The 22,942-nt window shown below is 40.8% G+C and overlaps 1 protein-coding gene across 4 annotated transcripts in view; it reads left to right on the top strand.

Annotated features, from left to right (window-relative positions):
- epb41l4a (erythrocyte membrane protein band 4.1 like 4A) overlaps positions 1 to 22,942 on the top strand; it is an 87,434-nt gene that overhangs the window by 30,917 nt on the left and 33,575 nt on the right. For all 4 annotated transcript variants that reach the window (XM_021603034.3, XM_021603035.3, XM_021603036.3 and 1 more), the window contains 3 exons: positions 2,037 to 2,141; positions 17,449 to 17,500; positions 17,647 to 17,725. In XM_021603034.3, coding sequence (XP_021458709.2) covers positions 2,037 to 2,141; positions 17,449 to 17,500; positions 17,647 to 17,725 — 236 coding nt within the window. The remainder of the gene's footprint in view (positions 1 to 2,036; positions 2,142 to 17,448; positions 17,501 to 17,646; positions 17,726 to 22,942) is intronic.

Genomic DNA, 22,942 nt, shown 5'->3' with positions numbered 1-22,942 from the left:
TGGAACTCCCAATCACGGCCGGATGTGATGCAGCCTGGATTCAAACCAGGTACTGTCGTGACGCCTCTTGCACTGAGATGCCGTGCCTTTAGACCGCTGTGCCACTCGGGAGCCCCGAATGTAAATGTAACTGAATGCAGGTGAGAGAGGAGGGCTTGGTTGGGTTTTGCTCCTCGCTGAGGCTTGGCCAGTTGGGATTGATTTGTTTGATTAAATGATTGGTTATCTATCACAATATATACTTACACTATATCCTCAGTGGATACATTTGGATTGATGCTGTATCTACAAGGGAAAGCAAAAGTGCTGACTGAGCTAAAGATGCGGTCAAGGATTTTTCTTCATCCTACGAAGGAGATATAGAGATATGGCAATTATCTTGTAACAGTGGGATAGGTGTTATGGAAATGCTACTGTAACAAGGGTTTGTCTGGTTCATACTAAAATCAGAGTCCTAAGTTTGTTTCTTTAAGCAGATTACTTTTGCAAGCCTCTGAGAAATGGTAATAAGAGGTGAGGTGCGTAAATTGCAGTGTAAGGCTGTTTTCACTGCATAGCAAAGTAATAATTTATCTCTTCATATTTCCCTGGAGACATATGTCTGCTCTCTTATAGAGTCTCTTCATGTTATTTCTAAATCCAGACACGGCAAGCTAAAAGAGAGACTATATGTCCTCATCCTGAAGTGAATAAAATATGTGCTATGCTGTATGCCAGTGGTCTGAGTCAAGATCACTTTGAGTCAAAAATGCAAGCCGAGATCTACCGCTCAGATCTTTTTTAAACAGGACTTAAAAAAACGGAAGCCTATGCAACATTAACCAATTAAAAACAGTTCTGTAGCAATGAGGTTTGTGGAGCAGGCTATTGGCCCAATACAGTATCACTGCAATTCTGCTTGAATTGCCCTGCCAATGTTGTTCTTCTCAGACCATTTTGAAATTATATTTTTTAAATGTAGGTATATGATCACACTGGTAATAATGTGTTGTATTACTTGTGAGGCACAGCTAAGTAAGCATGATAATTTGCTTATTTAAAAAATGTTTAAATATGTTTTTTACTGGACTGATGGCTGCCTCTCACCCGGCTCGTCGTTACTCCACCCTCCTTCCCTCCGCTGAGAAAAGTGTTCTAGCTAGTAGCCTCATGCACCAATTCATGTTTCTCCTATGACCAGAGAAAGTGAAATATCCCTTGATATTAAAAGACAGAAGCCGCTAATAATTACAACTCAAGCTGACCTGAACACTTTGCTTAAACTCCTTCATTGCAGCTGCAGCGCTGGTTGTCGCTTGTGGAAGCTGGGAGAACCCGCATTTTGTGGCTTATGATGGTGTTGAACAAAGTGGTGACAGTGCTGAATAACAACTTAAAACATACACGTAAAAACAGCAGACTTTTGCTGTATTCGTTGAGTCTCTCTATAGTCATGGTTTTAAAAGTATTTTTACAGTCTATAGTGTGAGGAAACTGTGCAGACACGGTGTTCTGAGCTATCCGATTGGCCAAAGGTAGGCCTCTAGGTGCACTTGATTTTCTCTCTGGGAGTTCGACCTTCAGACACATTAAATGGTTATGTATGGGAACATTTTGCCTTCCCGGCGCTAGGGCTGCGGAATCAAGTGCACCTACCCTTAACAGCACGAAACAAAAAACAAACAAAAATAGGAACGCATGGCTTTATGGTTGGGGTTTTTACAGAAATGTTTGGTGACCGACTAGGAATGCCTTGGAGATGGACCAGTCGACCGGATGGAACGTGGTCGACCGGTTGGTGACCACTGCTGTATGCCATATATCGTTGAAACTATTTATTCTTCAAAAAATGACTGTCCATACAGAAGTCCACCATGGTATTTCAGAATACTTCACATGTTGCTTCAGAATGCATTAATAGCTAAAGTATAATATGACTGTCACCCATCTTATATTCTGTCAATTAAAAACACTGACATCTACTTGAGAATGGCTTTGCTTGGCAACACATTTGAATGTGACTGAGACACTAATTCCTAACCTCTTGTGTTACACAGAAGTCCACTAAGGGGTCGGTGGTGCTGGACTTTGTGTTCAACCATGTGAACCTGGCAGAGACAGACTACTTCGGGCTGCGCTACTGTGACCGCAGCCACCAGACGGTCAGTCACCAATGATTTAGATAAACATATTTATACATATACAGATGTACAGTATACTCTCACTGTAGACCAGGGAAGGCTTTATGCATTTGGCATGCTTTTGACATTACATTATGAATAGTGCACCGGAGAGGAGATTTCCTTCCTTCATATACACTAATCGAAGTGGCTGGTGAGATTAGAAAGGGTATTTTCCTCTGAGGCAGATGTCTGGGATTGATATCTAAAAAGGGAAGCTTCAGCTTGCCCCAGTCAAAGTGAAAATAGTATGCGTTAGTATGCTTTAAAAGACAAGACAACAACAGTTCTGTGAATATTGGCAGAAGGTGCCATCACAGTGCGTCGCACGCATGTCCAGGCCAGGCCATGACAGGGTAGAGTAGGGGTGGAAAGGAGTAGTAAATACTCATTCAGGGCCCCAGGGCTCCACACACTCAAGAGTACAGAGCCATAAAATAACACAATGATAGGCTGTGTGCGTCCCCAAAAGGCACCCTATTCCCTATGTAGTGCGCTGCTTTTGACCAGGGCCCATAGGGCTCTGGTCAAAAGTAGTGCACTATAGTGTGCCGTTTCAGACACAGACATAATCTCCCAACGTCCCCCCGCTCTCTCGCTCACATGGATGGGCGGTATCCTGTGCAATGCCTTCTGGGGGCTGTCGGCCAAGCCCTGATTTATCGTCAGACCTGCGCAGGATGAAAGCATGTCTCTGTACATGTGTCAAGACTCAAAAGCTATGTTTAAGTGAAAGAAAAACAGTAAAAGGAGACTGAAAATGTTGGAACACCAGCATCACTGTCTCTGTTTGACTTATCTAATGTATGACCTGACATGCATGCACTATGCACTATAAGCACACACCCAGTACAAGAGAGGATTCTTGTTTGAAAAAGAGAGATACATAGTTTTACTGCTAATGTCCCCGCTTAAAAGATAGACAAATTACATTGCCACGAGCAGAACCGCAGATATGAAAGATACAAGACGCTCTCACATAGTCACACACAGTATCTGCACAAGTGCACTTCACGCTGTTCACAGCGTGGCAGCCAGGGCACATAAACAGCAGATAAGTTGAGCCTCGCACTTCAACACTCTTAGTTGTTGTTGAAATTGACCCACTATGCTGTTTAATTTCTGCATCTAAGTCATATCGCTGAGTCTACCTTTAACCCACATAGCTCAGTTTGTTTTCCTCTTATTTCTCTCCATCACTACCCCTCTCTTTCCCCTCCTCTCTTTCTCTCTATGCCTCACCCCTCTATCTACCCCGTCGCTCTCTTTCTCTCTCTCGTTTTCCACCTTCACCCTTGTTTTTCCTCAGGGTTGTGTTTTTCCAGTTTATCTACAACAGATTGAGTTTGTCTGACAACCAGTATCCTGTTGAGATAATTAGAGATGATAAATCTCTGTAACGCTGAGTTGATGTTCAACTATGTTTGACCGGGGGATCTGATTTAGAATTTTTGCCTACCTTGTTCTTTTTTTGGAGATAAGTTAATTAATAATTCTGTAGAAAATAATCTTATTGGATAGATACAGAACTTTTACGGTCTGTTTTATAGAAAATGTATTTTATCAATGTATACACAGCTTTTGTTTATGGCAGGTTATCCTCCCTGTGCTTGGGTAATATTTGGCCCAAGGGCGTTTGCATCAGCATGCACATTCACATCATTCCTACCCGCTGGAGTCGTAAAGGACATACCAACATAGATACTGTAGCAGGTTGACGTTTATTGTCATGAATCTTGCCCTAGAGGCAGATTTCCGCTAGATGGGCCAGCTGCAAAGTCAAAATTGTCTAGATCATAAAAATTAAATGAAAACAAACATATTTAAGGTTATGGTTAGGATTTTGGGTTAGCAGTGTGCTTAAGGTTAGGGTTAATGAGGAACTGCCCCTGCTGATTTGGCCAATTTTTTTGGCTTGCTCCTCAAAACATTCTGGCGGCCATGACAGAAGCCAAACGTGAGTTGGCTTGAGTGTGGTTTGAATGGGTCAGTAGCCTACAGAGTAATATATCATTTATGTAGATATTTCAAAACCAGGGTTCCCCAAATATGAAAGACTGTAAAAACACCAGGAAATCATCACCAAATGATTTTAATTTTGGAAATATATTCCCAAGTATTTCGTATAGAGAAATTACTATGTTTTAGTCAAATGTTATATCTGTTTGGGCTTCTTTCGGTCAATTTGCAATCTAAACATTTTTTTGTAATTATCTTCCAACCCCCCCAACCATCCACTCAATAAAATGTTTTGCCTGCTGCTGAATCTAGTTGATGATCCCTGTTCTAAACTAAGTGTTCTGATAACTTTCAAATGTAGTAACAGGTCCATGTAGTTTAAACAACCTTTTACATAATGCCATAGAAGTAGTGTTCTGCTAATATAACAACGTGCACCTTTCATTCCCAGACGATACAGACACTGTGCCTATCGGCATTTTGTCTGGTGGTAATGGGGCTACCTTGGCAAACATGTCAGAGTGGTCATACCTTCCTGTATGATGTCCCGTATACAACACGAGTTCCCTCCCCATATTGACTGATACCTTTCAATTCAATACTTTATCAAGACAATACAAGTAAAAGTTGTCTAATAAGTTTCCTGTAGTTCTTGACCAGGTTTGCACACACTGCAGCAGGGATTTTGGCCCACTCCTCCATACAGACCTTCTCCAGATCCTTCAGGTTTCGGGGCTATCGCTGGGCAATACGGACTTTCAGCTCCCTCCAAAGATTTTCTATTGGTTTCAGGTCTGGAGACTGGCTAGGCCACTACAGGAAACGTATGATCTCTGTAATTGCAAACAAAGGTTTCTGTACCAAATATTAAGTTCTGCTTTTCTGATGTATCAAATACTTATGTCATGCAATAAAATGCAAATGAATTACTTAAAAATCATACAATGTGATTTTCTGGATTTTTGTTTTAGATTCCGTCTCTCACAGTTGAAGTATACCTATGATAAAAATTACAGACCTCTACATGCTTTGTAAGTAGGAAACACTGCCAATTTTGCAGGTTATCAAATACTTGTTCTCCCCACTGTATATATTTTCACTCCTTCACTCATGCTGCCAAACATACCCTTGTAAAACTGACTATCCTACCGTTCCTTGACTTCGGCAATGTAATTTACAAAATAGCCTCCAACACTACTCAGCAAACTGGATGTATTCTATCACAGTGCCATCCGTTTTGTCACCAAAGCCCCATATACTACCCACCACTGCGACCTGTATGCTCTCGCTGGCTGGCTCTCGCTACATATTCATCGCCAAACCCACTGGCTCCAGGTCATCTATAAATCTTTGCTAGGTAAAGCCCCACCTTATCCCAGCTCACTGTTCACCATAGCAACACCCACCCATAGCACGCGCTCCAGCAGGTATAATTGCACTGGTCATCCCCAAAGCCACTTCCTTTGGCCGCCTTTCCTTCCAATTGTCTGCTGCCAATGACAAACAAATTGCAAAAATCACTGAAGCTGGAGTCTTATCTCCCTCTCTAATTTTAAGCATCAGCTGTCAGAGCAGCTTATCGATGACTGTACCTGTACACAGCCAATCTGTAAATAGCACACCCAACTACCTCCTCCCCATATTGCTATTTATCTTCTTGCTCTTTTGCACCCCAGTATCTCTACTTGCACATCATCATCTTCACATTTATCACTCCAGTGTTAATGCAAAATTGTTATTATTTCGGCCTCTATGGCCTATTTATTGCCTTCCCTACTCTTCTACATTTGCACACACTGTACATAGATTTTTCTATTGTGTTATTGACTGTACTTTTCAGCATTTATGGGTTCGATTACAGGCTCAAAATGGCCAGAAACAAATAACTTTCTTCTGAAACTCGTCAGTCTATTCATGTTCTGAGAAATGAAGGCTATCCCATGTGAGAAATTACCAAGAAACTGAAGATCTCATACAACACTGTGTACTACTCCAATTTGACAGAGCTTGAAAACATTTTAAAATAGTAATAGGCAAATGTTGCACAATCCAGGTGTGGAAAGCTCTTAGAGACTTACCCATAAAGCCTCACAGGTGTAATTGCTGCCAAAGGTGCTTCTACAAAGTATTGACTCAGGGATGTGAATACTTATGTAAAATTATATATTTTTGTATTTTATTTCCAATACATTTCCAAAAAAATTCTAAACATGTTTTCACTTTGTCATTATGCGTGTAGACAGGTGAGAAAAACATCTCTTTAATCAATTTAGAATTCAGGCTGTAACACAACAAATGTGGAATAAGTCAAGGGGTATGAATACTTTGGTGAGCACTTTGCCAGAGCCCCCATAGCAGCATAGATCAGCGCTTGGCTCCTCATCATAGATACTGGTCGGTCTCTCTCTCACTCACACACACACACACACACACACCACACACCACACACCACACACACACACACACACACACACACACACACACACCATTATCAATGGTGGTTATGATGAGCCTGGTGGAACCAACCTGATCGTTGTGTTCACCTTTCTGTTTCACTTCAGATATCGGCGGCAGGTAGCCTAGTGGTTAGAGCTTTGGACTAGTAACCGAAAGATTGCAAGATCGAATCCCCGAGCTGACAAGGTAAAAATCTGTTGTTCTGCCCCTGAACAAGGCAGTTCCTAGGCAGTCATTGAAAATAAGAATTTGTTCTTAACTGACTTGCCTAGTTAAATAAAGGTAAAGTAAATTAAATAAATATCATAAAATGGGAAGTGAAACATAATGGTGAATTACATTATTTTCATCTAAGAAGTAGAAAAGAAGCAGAAAATAATATCAGTTTACATAAAATACGTTTCACAATTGGGTTATCAAATGTAATGAAGTGGGTTACCTTCTGTATTTGTGAAGGTTAATGTCCGGATACTTGCCAACATGTGGCTGACTGTTCCATTCGTAGGAATGCTCACAGCGAAGTCTGCATGATGCTGATCAGGGCCCCCTTGCTGGTATTCTCTATGCTGCATGTTCAGCTGCAAACTATAAATCTCTTGAACAACTGCAGCAGGCAATCTTATGAGGTGGTGTTGAATGAGAGGGTCTCTGACATGTTGATATATTAGACAGCCAAGTGGTAAATTTTAACATTCCATATAACACACATTACCTGTCGCTGTTGATGAAAGTGTCTGTGTCATCAGGGAATTAACTCAGGTCACTATCAGAGGCCTCATGATGGCGTGTCCTTTTCATAAGAGTTGTGGGAGACTCTGGCACCAACGGAGGAGGTGTTACATGGCACACTTTTAGTCTGAGGTCTTGCCTGACAAGCTGTGAAAATAGCAAGATAACAGTGAATGAAATTATTTTTGGAGGTTGCTAAACCATTGAAATCACATTACTGGACATGTTAGGATACTCATCTTTGCTCCTTCTGGTAGGTCCCAGCTTCCATTCATGGCCAGGGGATCAATCTGGCAGCCAACGGTGTACTTGTCTAACAGAAAAACAGGGTAAACGGTTGTCATTATCCTTTAATTATAAACATAGCTCGAGAAATAACGTAATCTTGTTTGGAAGCTAATTATATGCTTTATAGACGTAGTCTGACTGGCTCCAGATTGGATTGTATTCAGGCCGGTGGTGCCGTTACACTACGCAACCAACTGTGATATGTTTTGCTTTAGTACTGGGTTGGTTTGAGTTTGTTGCTGCTAGTTAGTACACTATTGTGGTCAGACACGAGTTAGCTAGTACCACTATAGCTGCATCCAATATATATTTGTGCCCTAGACATGGGTTGCACCTCGGAGGCTAATGTGACTGTTTTGTCTAAATTACACTAATTTAGTGCCATAAAAATATGATGACATTGCTAAAGTAGGAAAATAATTAGTAGGAAACAACTGCCATATTAAGATGTCGTCAAATTTACTTTAGAGAGATGGCATTGTTGCCATTACTATCAAAGATAATCATAAAAGCTAACAATGCTAATCTTAGCTAGCTAAAATACGGTGGTCCCCTCAGACTTAGTTAGCTGGCTAAAGTTATACTGCATCTACATTCAATCTGGCGACATCGTGATAAAAGGTTTTCCTACTAATTATTTGTCTCCTTTTTCAATGTGATCGTGTTTCCAAGCCAAATCCGAGTTGTATTGATGTACGCTAACATTAGCCAGCTAGCTAGGTAGCTAGCTAGTTAAGTATATAGCTAGGTAGTTGGTAGCTAGCTAGCTAATGTCAGCTATGCTAGCAATGATAGTAGGGCCGGGCGATGTGGACTAGAAATCATATCGCAATTTTTTTTCTAACTAATGGGCGAATCACAATATATATTGTAGCTTGATTTTTTTTTTGTATTCTCTAAATGAGCATTGTTACACAATTAAAAGTCAATACACTGCATTTCAAACAGTCGGGAATAATCTAATTAATTCAGAGCTTGTAAAATTATACCTAAACTAAATATAAGCCGTCAAGCATAAGACCCACTAATAATCAAAATAGTTTAACCTGCTTTTTTGCAATAATTAATGATCTGTCTTTCAAGTCTATGAAAATGCCATTTTTGTTACAAATTGAACAATAACCATGCACAACGCACATTCACTATGACCAACTTCTGGTCGCAGGCAATATAGAAAATTAACAAAGGTTTCATAAGCAATATCTCAAGCATAACTGCTAGTGAGTAGCCAGCTAGTCTTTATATTTTAAGCCTAGCCAACTTGGATCTATTTTCTTGCAGAACAGAACAGTTGAACTGCTATGAATACACAATTCTGTCTGTCTCCAACTGTTTGAACAACATAGTGTATGTAGCGAATTCGGGAGGTGTAGCTCCAACCGGGACTCGAACCCGGGTCCAATGGCTCTCAAGCTAACACTTTAGCTGTTACACCAAGGTGTTTTAATGTCGCTACAATAGCCTGTTCACTTTGTTGAGATGTTGAAATCAAGTGGCCTACCTGGATAAGATGATTATTGTATTTTCTTTATTTAACTAGGCAAGTCAGTTAATTAAGGACATATTCTTATTTACAATGACGGCCTACCCCGGACGATACTGGGCCCGTTGTGCGCCGCCCTATGGGACTCCCAATCACGGCCGGATGTTTACTTATGAGAACGAGTTGCCAATTCCTTATAAAAATGTAAATGCATATTTTTTATGCTCATTGCACATTTATAAAACACAGACTAGACAGTTTGGCTAAAATTCTGCGAATGGTACTGCAATGCTGCGCACGATAGAAACTGAAAATTAATTCATACTCCCGTTTTAGTAGGGCAAACTTTTGGGAGTTGAGACATAAAAAGGGAATCATTGCAAAGGTTACGTTCTCTTCTATTACAGTCAAATAATGTCTCAAGAAGATTATATTTCGTCTTTGTTGTGAGTGGCACGGGAGGCGCTTGGTGCCTGTGGGAATGGGAAGGTGTGCAGTGTACACAGCACAGAAGGAGCAAAGGAGACGAAACCAAAAACACAAACACTCATAAAAACAGAAAAAAAATTAAAACTTGATTCTTGAGATGCAGGCATTTGGAACATCGTGCTAAAGCATACAGTCTAATCTAGATGATAGTGATAATAATTATCAAAATATACATAAACATATGCATATTTGGTCTAGCTACCGGTATACTCACCACCACTGGGGACCAACGAACTCCCAACCACCTATTCCGCATGATACGGTCATGCGGCAGGGAATGCAAACCATAGATTTTGGCTGTGCATCTTGCTGGAAGCATGCATTGCATGGTTGATCCGTATAGGGCTTTTCAGTATAAAACTGGCCGTGATCTTTTGAACGTGTTGGTTTTGTGCAATGAAAAGAATGAGCCCCATTCAATGAAAGTCATAAAATACAATTCCCTTTGGCAAAAGGAGGCATGATTTTTTGACATAACTGTAATCCAAACACAACCGTTATTTACTTGTGACACTGAGATTCCAAATTCCATTTTAGACCAAAATTATCCTATTTACACTTAGTAGTACATTTTGACACTAGAGTAAATGTTTCTGACTCGTATTGATGCCATATAGGCCATTTTCAAAGGGATTCGTTGTTTTTAAGGGGCAGTCACTCTTTAATTCAGGGTTAGGTTTAAAATCGTATTTTATGACTTTATGGCTGTGCCAGCTAGTGACCACTCTGCAGCGCTGCCTCCTGGGAAAGATTTATGACAATAAATCCCAACCTCAGCACACCTATAATCAAAACCTATCAATTAAAATAGACATCTCTGTAATTTATATGGGACTGCCTGGGGCCATAACAGTGTGAATTTTGGTAACTATTTGACTAAAATATTTTTTTTAGTCTTAGTCACATTTACATTTTTATAATTTCATCCTTTTTAGTTTGAGTTAATATCAGTTAACTAAAACCCTGGACAATTTTAGGCAATTTTTTGTCAGTCATCTTAGTCACACAGTCACAATTTTTAGTTTTTTATTAAATAATTAATATTTACCTTTAACTTCCATCATGTTCACATTAAGATAGCCTTGTCCTACTATCCCCTCCTATAGCTGGCACATTTCTATTGTGGCAGATTATAAACAATGCCAGCCATGATTTACCATATAGGCTTCGCCTTTGTAACAGGTTAAACAATTTAGGCATACAGTTTTTTCCCCCTCCAGTTATAACCTTGGGATGGGGGTAAATAACAGTGAGATTCAGAGCCTGGGCCTCTCAGTATTGGCCTATTGGAACAGAGTATGGGCCTCTCAGTCAGACCTATCAATCAAACTGTCCTAACTTAACTTCCTATTGAAGTGGTGCATGGTCGGGGCAGCCTCGCCCCATGATGACAGAACATTTTAATTTATTTATTATCTATCTATTATTAATTAGTTCCATTCACTGGGGGACTGAGCAGTGCTGAAGGGAAGAGAGACATAAACTCTCTCATAATTCTCATACAGAACAAGCTCTGATCCCATGTTTTTAAAATCCTTGAGGTGCATTTGAACAGATATAAATAGATCTAGAGGGGCTTTGTGCAGGTGCCATGAAAGCTGATAGACATAACCCATTAACTGGCCGTACTACACACATACACTACCTGCTTTAATAGATAAGGTTACTGTATAACTAAGGCTAGCATATTCCTTCATGTGCACACCATGATTAGATTTTTCTGTATAACAAAATAATATTCTTCAGTACATTTTCTTTATTATAACTGCATTATACTGCATTATAACTGCAGGCTATAAAGTATTACAAAAGGTTAATAAGTAGTAGGTTGTTGCTCAGGCTATCTTTCTAAGTGTAACTCCTCTGTCTTTGTCTGGTTGTCCATAGCGATACCGCCCTGTCACTGTCAGCCACTGCTCTATCCCCAACATCTCATTTGCATTAATTAGCATGCACTGGAACACACCAGCTGCAGTGATGTGATTATTGTAAATTAGATAAGATTAACCAATTCAATTAACTTATTCTAATTCAGTCACAGACACAGCTCTAATCACGTTCCCCTGGTCACCAACATCTGTTCCGGTGTGTTCTGGGTCGTTCATTAGGCACCAAGTGGAAGAAAATGTAGTGAAACCGAGAGGGACTACCTTTCCTGAACATGTCCAATAAGACATTTTCATTTTTAATAGACAAATATAGCTAAATGTTTTGCTATGATGTGCCCTAGTGAATATGACCCTGGGGCCCATCTGTGGTGTGGTGAGGGTTTAGGTAGAAGGAAATGGGGATGGTGCACAGCATCTGTCAGTGGCATATTTAAGTCTGAAATAGGTTATTCAAGGCTAACCTACCTCATTACACTAACATTTATTCATCTCCATGCCCCAAAAATGCCCCAGAATCAAAAGATTGAGCTCACAGACGCCTCCCTTCCTCTAACATCCCCTGAATTTCCATCTTCATCTTGGCTAGTAGCTACATCTCCAGAAATTCACATTAAATATATGGAATGCATATAAAACAGGACCTGAAGCTGTTTCTTCATGCAAGGGGTGCGGTGCAATTCATTTATATCAGACATGTAAGCAGTTTCAATAATGTTATCAGCTCCATGATCTACAGTCATCTTAATGTATAAAACAGTGAGTGTATAATGCTATTTATTGCAGTCTCATTTTAAAACAGTTGAATCCTGTTGCTAAGTTATCACGTTTGTTTTGAAAGTTTGCTGCCGATGAGACTTGTTTAACCTCTCTGCGCACCGAACCCGTTAGCGGGATTAAATTCAACAACATACGATGATCGCTACATAAATAGTCATATTAAACATTAATGAAAATACAAGTGTCTCACATGGGTCGAAAGCCTAGAATCTTGCTAATTCAACTGCGTTGTCAGATTTTTAAAAATGATCTACTGCGAAAGAATACGATGCGATTATCTGAGAACAAAGCCCCATTAAAAAAAAACAATTTCAACCAGCACAGGCGTAACATCACAAATTGCAATAAAATAAATCGTTTACCTTTGACGATCTTCCTCTGTTTGCAATCCCAATGCTCATTGTTACACAATGAATGGTCTTTTGTTTGATAAAATCCATTTTTATAGCCTAACACAAAACATTTTGTGAACCGCTTGTCGTGAATTCCGTCTCATTCCATTTTCGACGACATTCGATGTAAATACACACACTAAACTTGACTTTTCCAGTCATGTTTGGTTTCATTGCAATCAACTGGTTTGTTTGTAACACAACCAAACCTGATGGGTCATTTCGCGGGACGTATTGACTGAAATAAACCGATTTGAAGACAACAAGTAATGACATCATTGTGCACCAATGATATGAACGCTGTTTCGTTGATTGACTGTATTTTAACCCAATGACCACTGATCGTCTTGAAATATAGCTGGGTAGATAGCCAAGGAGCTGAGGTAAACGGCAATATGTAATGTTTATGTGTTGGAAGACCAACCCATGTAGTAAACTCCGGTGTAAAGAGGGTCATTCGCCATTGAAGATTCATACCGGAAGGAGCAACGCATGTTACGCACAGCATTGCTTTGGTAAAGCGCATATTCAGCTGTTTATATATCAATCAGTATGGCGACTAAGTCAGGGAAAGCTAAATCTAAGTCTAGATATACAGATGTAGACACAATTTTAGAAGAAATTGATCGGGAAAGTGAGACAGAGATTGTTGGAGGACGATTAATTTAGCGATTCCCAAATGGAGGAATATCTTTTGAACGGAGAGGACATCGTTTTGGACTGGTAAGTTCTTCTCATGCTAATGCTGCTGTTTGAAATGAATAATATAAAATATTAGTTGTGATTTTTAAACATTCCTTAGTAGCAATATATAAAAATGTAATGAGATGTGTAAAGTACACGTTGGCTATACATTGTGCGTGGGGGTATGTTTATGACCCATAGTCTATGTTTGTGTGTGTAGATATACATATTGTGGATTAGAGGGAGCATGGCAGAGATGCGTGTGTCTGCCGCTCCACCCCACCCCACCCCCACATGAAATAGCCTATTTGAGGCTGTTGAGGGGAGGGCAGGCCCACAACAATGGCCAAAGTGAAATGGAGACAGTAGATACAGCTGGTCTGTTGTAATATAATAAAGACAGTAGATCTAGCAGGTCTATAATAATATATTAAATCTTATGTTCCCTGTACTCTATATATATATATGTTTATTATACCTGTTGATACAGGGCTCATATGTGAAACTATTCTAACTGAACATTTTCTTCCACAGTGACACTGACTCCGAATGGGAGCCCCGAGTGCCAAGGTGTTCATCCCCCACTGATGCTGGTTCATCCAGCTCCTGCCACAAGTGATGTTCATCTGCCCAAATGTATTTCTGCAGGCATGGATGTGCCTCAGGGCCAAAAGGGCACAGCATGGAGGCGTCGCTGTGTTCTTTGCAAAATGAAGTCCCCCATCACCTGTACCACATGCTTGGTGACCCTCTGCTTTACAGCAGAAAGAGACTGCTATGGCACCTGTCATCAGCAGCACAATATTGTGTAGAGGACTGAGGGTCATCCAAATATTGAAAGTGTTATTTTGTAAATGTATATATATGTTTTTTCTCCATTTTTTTTTTTGGGGGGGGGATGTGTTAGAATACCATTTTGGTATTTTGTATATAGTTATTCCATTCAAAATGTATAACTTCACCAATTTGGCCACTTGGGTACATTTGGGCTACTTGTGTGGGACACCTGGGTGACTTCATGATAAATGTCATGTTGCACACTCATTTTGGAAGTTATCATTCTGAAACTTTGCACAAGTACTGTTGCCCTCTTATGTTTTTCACTGAAATTGTCCCCATCATCCTATCTGAATGTTTGTTTTGTCTTGTTCATTTTAAAGATGATGATGATGATACAACAATAAAAATGAAAAAACATATGTTTTTTAAATTGTATTATCTAAACCAGATCTATTGTGTTATATTCTCCTACATTCAATTCACATTTACACAAACTTCAGAGTGTTTTCTTTCGAATGAAACCAAGAATATGCATATCCTTGGTCCTGGGCCTGAGCTACAGGCAGTTAGATTTGGGTATTTCTTCAGGCGGAAATGTAAAAAAGTAGGGGGGTAGCTGTAAGGGGTTTAAGGTCCAATGCAGCCATTTTTATCTCTATCAAATCATTTCTGGGTAACAATTAAGTACCTTATTGTGATGGTCTTCAATTAAAATGGTCAATAAGTCTCAAGCAAGACTTTTGCTAGGACTGTCTGGGAGTGGTCTGAGTGAGGTGCCTAAATGGATGAACCCATGGGAGGGATATGTAACCTGAGAACTAGCTGTTATTGAGAGGTTTGAAACTCATTGTTATTGGTCTATTAATTTATACCATGTGATGTCGCCAGGCGAGCCAGAACCCCCTCCCACCAAAATATGCTGAAATTTAGGGCAGTCTTTTCAAACAGATCTTACACTAATTGGACATTATCATAATTTCCCCAATTTCCCAGTATTATTCCAACCTCATAGTGTGGAAATATAGATCAAATACAGGAAAAGCACATTTTGACTGCACTGGGACTTTAAGTTATTAAAAGAACAGAGGAAGAGAAACAGTGTGGTCAATCTGTTTTCCTCCTTAACATGGTTCCCAACAGAAGCCTAAGCTGCAGTGACATGAGCTCTGACACAAAATCGTAGCAAAGCATGGGCTCACTTTGACCACAATGCAAATAATCATTTTGCAATAGAAGTTTGCAGTCATGATCATAAGAAGAAGCTCGACAACATCCCATCAGATAGACACCACTGCGCCTTAGCTGCTATAACCAATGATAAACACATGAATATATTTATGAGAAGAAAATATATATAATGTTGTGACATACACCGGATAGATGCAGTGAAATGTGTTCTTTTACAGGGTCAGACTTACTAGTATGGCACCCAAATTAGAGTTAAGTGCCTATTAACAGATTTTTCACCTTGTCAGGTATTTGAACCAGCAACCTTTCGGTTACTGGCCCAACACTCTAACCACTAGGCTACCTGCCACCCAGTGAATATACTATATAACCAGTGAACATGTCGATGTGGATTGTTATGTTTGAGGTGAAGACATGTTCCAATATCCACACTAGCATACTACTTTGAATGCATACCTTTCCTTCAAAGTCATATATTAATGTGGGTGTTGGAACATATCTAGTTAGCTTCATGTACTGTAGGTTATTCTTGTTTGAGACCTCCACAGTGTTTATATTACACATTGTCACGTAGGGTAATTGTACATTGTGTTCAGAGCGGCATTGAACATGCTCAATGATTAGCCACTGAAAAGGCTGTTTAAAGCAGGATGTTCTATTGTAAACCCACTGCTGTTGGGAGGGATGTCCCTGTACTCTGCTAGAAGAAATGTTTCTATATAGAACCAAAAAGCACCCTTATTTTAGCAGTGTACTCTGCTTTTCTTTGAACCACTTATGCTATGTCACATTATACAACAGGGTTCCCCAACTGGTGGGCCGCGAGACTAATTTGGCCCGGGGGTGGTTTTGTTTGGACCCCAAATTTTCTGAGCAAAGCAATCTTTTTAGAATTTTCATTGTTGGTCATAAAAGACTGTAAAAACACCAGGAAATCTGTTGCCAAGTATTCTTACTCATAATAGAGAGACACGTGATCATATACAAATGTTAGCAAGGTTTTAGTCAAATATTGTATCTGGTTGGTCAATTTTCAGTCTACACATTTGTGTAATTATGTTCCTGCCCCGCGGCCATCTGCTCAATAAAAAGTAATCCTGCAGCAGAATCTAGTTGATGATCTCAGTTGTATTTTGCCGAATCAGTGTGACATAAGGACATTGTGCAGGCCAAGCAGTCTTGCAGGAGGTACTGTGCTTTTATTTTATTTCAAGCACTTATGTCACATTATAAAGCATTGTAAGGCTGTTGGTTGTAGGTCTTGTAGTTGACAAACACTGACAATGCGTCATCAGTGCATTCGACTGCAAACTTTAATGCTGAGACTCTGCATAACACATAACGGGGTATAAAATAAATAATATGGGGAGAGGGAATGGTGACACCTCCACACACTAGATCATGGCAGCTCTGACTGGTCTTCTAACCAGAAGCCTTTGCTTTAATACAGTAGCCAATTAGAACACAGGTATGGGTGGATCACAATAAAAGTCCTATACATATCACATCACATTCCTGTCCCACAGCATTATGCATCACCACCGTCCCATAAGGACTTTGTGCACAGAAATCCAGGCAGTCTTGCAGGAAGTTACCCAAATCAGATGTTCATTGATGTGGGAGCTAGAGGCCCAACAAGATGAAAAAATATCCACCAAAGACTGTCTGCAAATCCAAAATGCCAGTACAGTCGGTATAAGATCGTTCACAAAAGCCAGCATGCTGTGACCTGTTCTAACTCCATGTTTTATTGATGCAGATTTTAATGACTCACAAGAGTCACGCTCCTTTTCAACAAGACAGTTTGGATAAAAGTTGGTTTTAATGTGGCTTCAGTATTACACCACAATTTGCATGACTGAACATCCCCCTCTGGAGATGCCTGCATTCTGTCCAATACACTGACTGCACACTGCACACACACACACACACACACACACACACTGCACATATCGCTCAGCCATGATTTGACAAAGTGCATCTCTTTCTTCCAGCCAATTACTGAATACTCATGCTCAAGGTAGCTTGTTACAAAACATACTGTAATTGTTACCGTACACATAGGCTACTAGTTACATATTGCATATATATACTACTTATGTAAACAAATAATCATTATGGCAGTACTTTTTGTATGTAATTAAATGTCTTCTGTGTTGTTGTTTTTTTTGCAGTATTGGCTTGACCCCTCAAAAACCCTTTCGGAGCACAAAGATTTAATAGCGAGTAAGTATCTCCTCTTCTCTCTGCGTTAAGTTGAATGTCTCTCAGCTGTTTGGATACAGTGATTTACAGTAGAAGGTTGCTGCAGTTAGTGAAATAGAAGGCTCTCTCTCCCTCTCTCTGACTTTCTCTCTCTCCCTTTCTCTCAGCGGGGCCTCCATACACACTCTATTTTGGGGTCAAGTTTTATGCTGAGGATCCCTGCAAGCTAAAAGAAGAAATAACAAGGTGTGCATTGTCAGGACTTTTCATGTCTCGCTATTGTGTACTTAATTGGCTAGCACCTCCACAAATGCAAAATAGCCTACATGTAGCACGGCCTACATACATTCAAAGTAACGAAACAAATCATGAAAAACTATTCAGTAAACTTTAATTTATTTTTATTTCACCTTTATTTAACCAGGTAGGCCAGTTGAGAACAAGTTCTCATTTACAACTGCGAAGTGGCCAAGATAAAGCAAAGCAGTGCGACAAAAACAACAACACAGAGTTACACATATACAAGCGTACAGTCAATAACACAAAAGAAAAGAGAAATCGAAAAATCTATATACAGTGTGTGCAAATGTAGAAGAGTAGGGAGGTAGGCAATAAATAGGCCCTAGAGGCGAAAATAATTACATTTTAGCATTAACACTGGAGTGATAGATGTGCAGATGATGATGTGCAAGTAGAGATACTGGGGTGAAAAAGAGGAAGAAGGTAAGTAATAATAGGGGGGTGAGGTAGTCGGGTGTGCGATTTACAGATTGGCTGTGTACAGGTACAGTGATCGGTAAGCTGGTCAGACAGCTGATGCTTAAAATTAGAGAGGGAGATATAAGACTCCAGCTTCAGAGATTTTTGCAATTCGTTTCAGTCATTGGCAGCAGAGAACTGGAAGGAAAGCCAGCCTTAGGAAGTGTTGGCTTTGGGGATGATCAGTGCAATATACCTGCTGGAGTGCGTGCTATGGGTGGGTGTTGCTATGGTGACCAGTGAGCAGAGATAAGGCGGGGCTTTACCTAGCAAAGACGTATAGATGACCTGGAGCCAGTGGGTTTTGCGACGGATATATAGTGAGGGCCAGCCAACGAGATCATACAGGTCGCAGTTGTGGGTAGTATATGGGGCTTTGGTGACAAAACGGATGACACTGTGATAGACTACATCCAGTTTGCTGAGTAGAGTGCTGGGGGCTATTTTGTAAATGACATCGCCGAAGTCAAGAATCTGTAAAATAGTCAGTTCTACGAGGGTATGTTTGGCGGCATGAGTGAAGGAGGCTTTGTTGTGAAATAGGAAGCTGATTCTAGATTTAATTTTGGATTAGAGATGCTTAATGTGACTCTGGAAGGAGAGTTTACATTCTAACCAGACACCTAGGTATTTGTAGTTGTCCACACACTCTAGGTCAGAACCATTCAGAGTAGTGATGCTAGTCGGGAGTGTGCAGGCAGCAATCGGTTGAGGAGCATGCATGTAGTTTTACTAGAATTTAAAAGCAGTCGGAGGCCACAGAAGGAGTGTTGTATGGCATTGAAGCTCGTTTGGAGGTTTGTTAGCACAGTGTCCAAAGAACTGCCAGATGTATATAGAATGGTGTCGTCTATGAAGAGGTGGATCAGAGAATCACCAGCAGCAAGAGCAACATCATTGATATATACAGAGAAAAGAGTCGGCCCGAGAATTGAACCCTGTGGCACCCCTATAGAGACTGCCAGAGGTCTGGACAACAGGCCCTCCGATTTGACACACTGAACTCTATCTGAGAAGTAGTTGGTGAACCAGGCGAGGCAATCATTTGAGAAACCAAGGCTATTGAGTCTACCGATAAGAATGCTCGGAAACCAGATTGCATAGTGGAGAAGGTACAGTGGGATTCGAAATGGTCGGTGATCTGTTTATTAACTTGGCTTTCGAAGATTTTAGAAAGGCAGGGCAGGATGGATATAGGTCTATAACAGTTTGGGTCTAGAGTGTCTCCCCCTTTGAAGAGGGGGATGACCGTGGCAGCTTTCCAATCTTTGGGGATCTCAGACGATACAAAAGAGGTTGAATAGGCTAGTAATAGGGGTTGCATCAATTTCAGAGGATCATATTAGAAAGATAGGGTCCAGGTTGTCTAGCCAAGCTGATTTGTAGGGATCCAGATTTTGCAGTTCTTTCAGAACATCAGCTGTCTGGATGTGGGTGAAGGAGAAGCAGGGGAGGGTTGGGCAAGTTGCTGCAGGGGGTGCTGAGATGTAGGCCACGGTAGCGGTAGCCAGGTGGAAAGCATGGCCAGCCGTGGAAAAATGCTTATTGAAATTATCATAGATTTATCGGTGGTGACAGTGTTTCCTATCCTCAGTGCAGTGGGCAGCTGGGAGGAGGTGCTCTTATTCTCCATGGACTTTATAGTGTCCCAAAACTTTTTGGAATTAGTGCTACAGGAAGCTTTTTTTTTAAAGCTAGCCTTAGCTTTCCTAACTGACTGAGTATATTGGTTCCTGACTTCCCTGAAAAGTTGCACATCACGGGGGCTATTCGATGTTAATGCAGAACGCCACAGGATGTTTTTGTGCTGGTCAAGGGCAGTCAAGTCTGGGGTGAACCAAGGGCTGTATCTGTTCTTAGTTCTACATTTTTTGAATGGGGCATGCTTATTTAAGATGGAGAGGAAAGCACTTTTGAAGAGCAACCAGGCATCCTCTATTGACTGGATGAGGTCAATATCCTTCCAGGATACACGGGCCAGGTCGATTAGAAAGGACTGCTCACTGAAGTGTTTTAGGGAGCGTTTGACAGGGATGAGGCGAGGTCGTTTGACCGCGAACCCAGTACGCACGCAGGCAATGAAGCAGTGATCGCTGAGATCCTGGTTGATGACAGCAGAGGTGTATTTAGAGGGCAGGTTGGTCAGGATGATATCTAAGAGGGTGCCCATGGTTACGGATTTAGGGTTGTACCTGGTAGGTTCCTTGATGATTTGTGTGAGATTGAGGGCATCTAGCTTAGATTGTAGGACGGCCGGGGTGTTAAGCATATCCCAGTTTAGGTCATCTAACAGTACAAACTTGGAAGATAGATGGGGGGCGATCAATTCACATACGGTGTCCAGGGAACAACTGGGGCCAAGGGGGGTTTATAACAAGGGGCTACGGTGAGAGACTTGTTTCTGGAAAGGTGGATTTTAAAAGTAGAAGCTTGACTTATTTGGGCACAGACCTGGATAGTAGGACAGAACTCTGCAGGCTATCTCTGCAGTAGATTGCAACTCTGCCCCATTTGGCAGTTCTATCTTGTCGGGAAATGTTATAGTTAGGGATGGAAATATCAGGATTGTTGGTGGCCTTCCTAAGTCAGGATTCAGACACGGCTAGGACTTCCGGGTTGGCAGAGTGTGCTAAAGCAGTGAATAAAACAAACTTAGGGAGGAGGCTTCTAATGTTAACATGCAGAAGAATAGATTCAAGGCATAATGTACAGTGGGTATGGTAGGATGTGAGTACAGTGGAGGTAAGCCTAGGCATTGAGTGACGATGAGAGAGGTTTTGTCTCTAGAGGCACCATTTAAGCCAGGTGCGGTCACCGCATGTGTGGGGGGTGGAACATAAGGGCTAGCTAAGGCATATTGAGCAGGGCTGGAGGCTCTACTGTGAAATAAGACACAAATTACTCACCAAAACAGCAATAGACAAGGCATATTGACATTAGGGAGAGGCATGTGTAGCTGAGGGATCTTAGGGTCCAGTGAGTAGCTAGGCGAGCTGGAGGCACGGCGATTAACACAGTTAGCAGGCCGTGGCTAGCAGCAAGCTAGCAGATGGGCCTCAGGGGACGTCGCAACGGGAGAGTCTATTGAAACCCCCTCGGATGGTTTCGTCGGCAGACCAGTCGTGATGGATCGGAGGGGCTCCATGTTGGCAGCAAAGGGTACAGGCCAATTGGCAGAAGAGGTATTGAAGCCCAGGAATTATCTGATGGAATCCTTCGGCTAGCCGGGAGATGGGCCTAGTTCGAGGCTAGCTCCAGGCTAACTGGTGCTTGCTTCGGGACAGCGACGTTAGACAGGAGTAGCCACTCGGATAGCAGCTAGCTTGCTGCGATGAACCGGAGTAAAGGTTCAGAGCTTGCGGTAGGAATCTGGAGATGTGGTAGAGACTGTGGTAGAAACTGAAAAACTGAAAAAACCTGTTTGAAAAACTACAAGTATACTGAAACTATCTTTGACTCCAAAACAAACTAAAATTAAATAAAAACCATTGTGAATTATGTTCAGTTTAAGTTTTCTTATCTACATTTTCGTCAAAAATCGAATGGGGTTTTCAAGCTTCTGAATTTGGCAGGTCACATTGAGATTGGACGCGTTTGAGTGGTAAGGCTAAAGCAACCGACTGTAGACTAAAGTTGAGGTCGGGGGAGGTGCGGCAGTCGAAAGTCAGGCACTATGTGGGTTTCCAGCAGCAAGGTTCAGAACAGCATGGCAGTGTTGCTATTGTTTATAATAAACGTTTTTGTTTCTCTTTCTGTCTCCAACCCCCATATCATACACTCAAAAGTTGTAATAATGTTGGTGTACGTTGTACAATCAATTTGTGAGAAGGAGATCTAAAAGGATTTGAATGGTATAAGCAACATGATACTTCCATATAGCTAGGGCCAGTCATTTTGCTGACCGTTATTCTTATCAGCAACCTATGCTTTAGCCTAATGCACCAAATTATTAGCCCATTTTAAGGACATTATCAACGTAAATATTTAACTTATTCATTGTCTGTTTTCAACATATGAAAATTATAGTAATTTTATTTAAGAAAATATAACCTATTTCTGAACAAAGTAGCCATTTTTTATTCGCTATTTAAAAAAAACGTAAACGCTGAAGATTTTGCTTTTGCAAGTGCCAACATACCTCTCGAAAAAGTTGACAATCACAAAATGAGCGCATTCATTAAGACGCATGTAAAGAACGGAGGCTCAGGCAGAAAGCATCTTCATAACAACGACAAGACCAAAAGCTTCTTCATATTTTGTAGGAGAGCTGGGTGAAGACGTTAAATATAAAATATGTGAAATATTTCGTTGATTGATGTTATCTTGTTATGTAAGGATGAGACTGTTTCGCTATTTCCTCCACAACCTAAGGTGGAAGCATTCTTCTGAAACAGCGTAATGTGTTTTTCTTATTTTTTTTTAGATGGCTGTCTATCCTGTCTTTCTGTTTATAATCTAATGCTAAATTGCAGCTTTTGCTGAAAATATGGTTGTCTGCAAAGAGCGTCCCAGCGTGGTATTTGCACACTGTTTTTTCCAAGCGATATTGTGATTTTTCTGGTGGGATTCATAATCTCTCCCCTTTATCTGTCCGAATTGCCTCATTTTTATAACCACAGATGATCAGGGATTGAGTCTTTTGGAGAGGATCAGATTGAGCAAAGTGAGGTGTAGAATTACTGATCTACAAATAGTAGTCCCTGC

Source organism: Oncorhynchus mykiss, chromosome 5 (genome assembly GCF_057628025.1).
Source record: "Oncorhynchus mykiss isolate SJ-2025 chromosome 5, ASM5762802v1, whole genome shotgun sequence".
NCBI lineage: Eukaryota > Metazoa > Chordata > Actinopteri > Salmoniformes > Salmonidae > Oncorhynchus > Oncorhynchus mykiss.
This window is presented reverse-complemented; position numbering and strand designations above follow the sequence as displayed.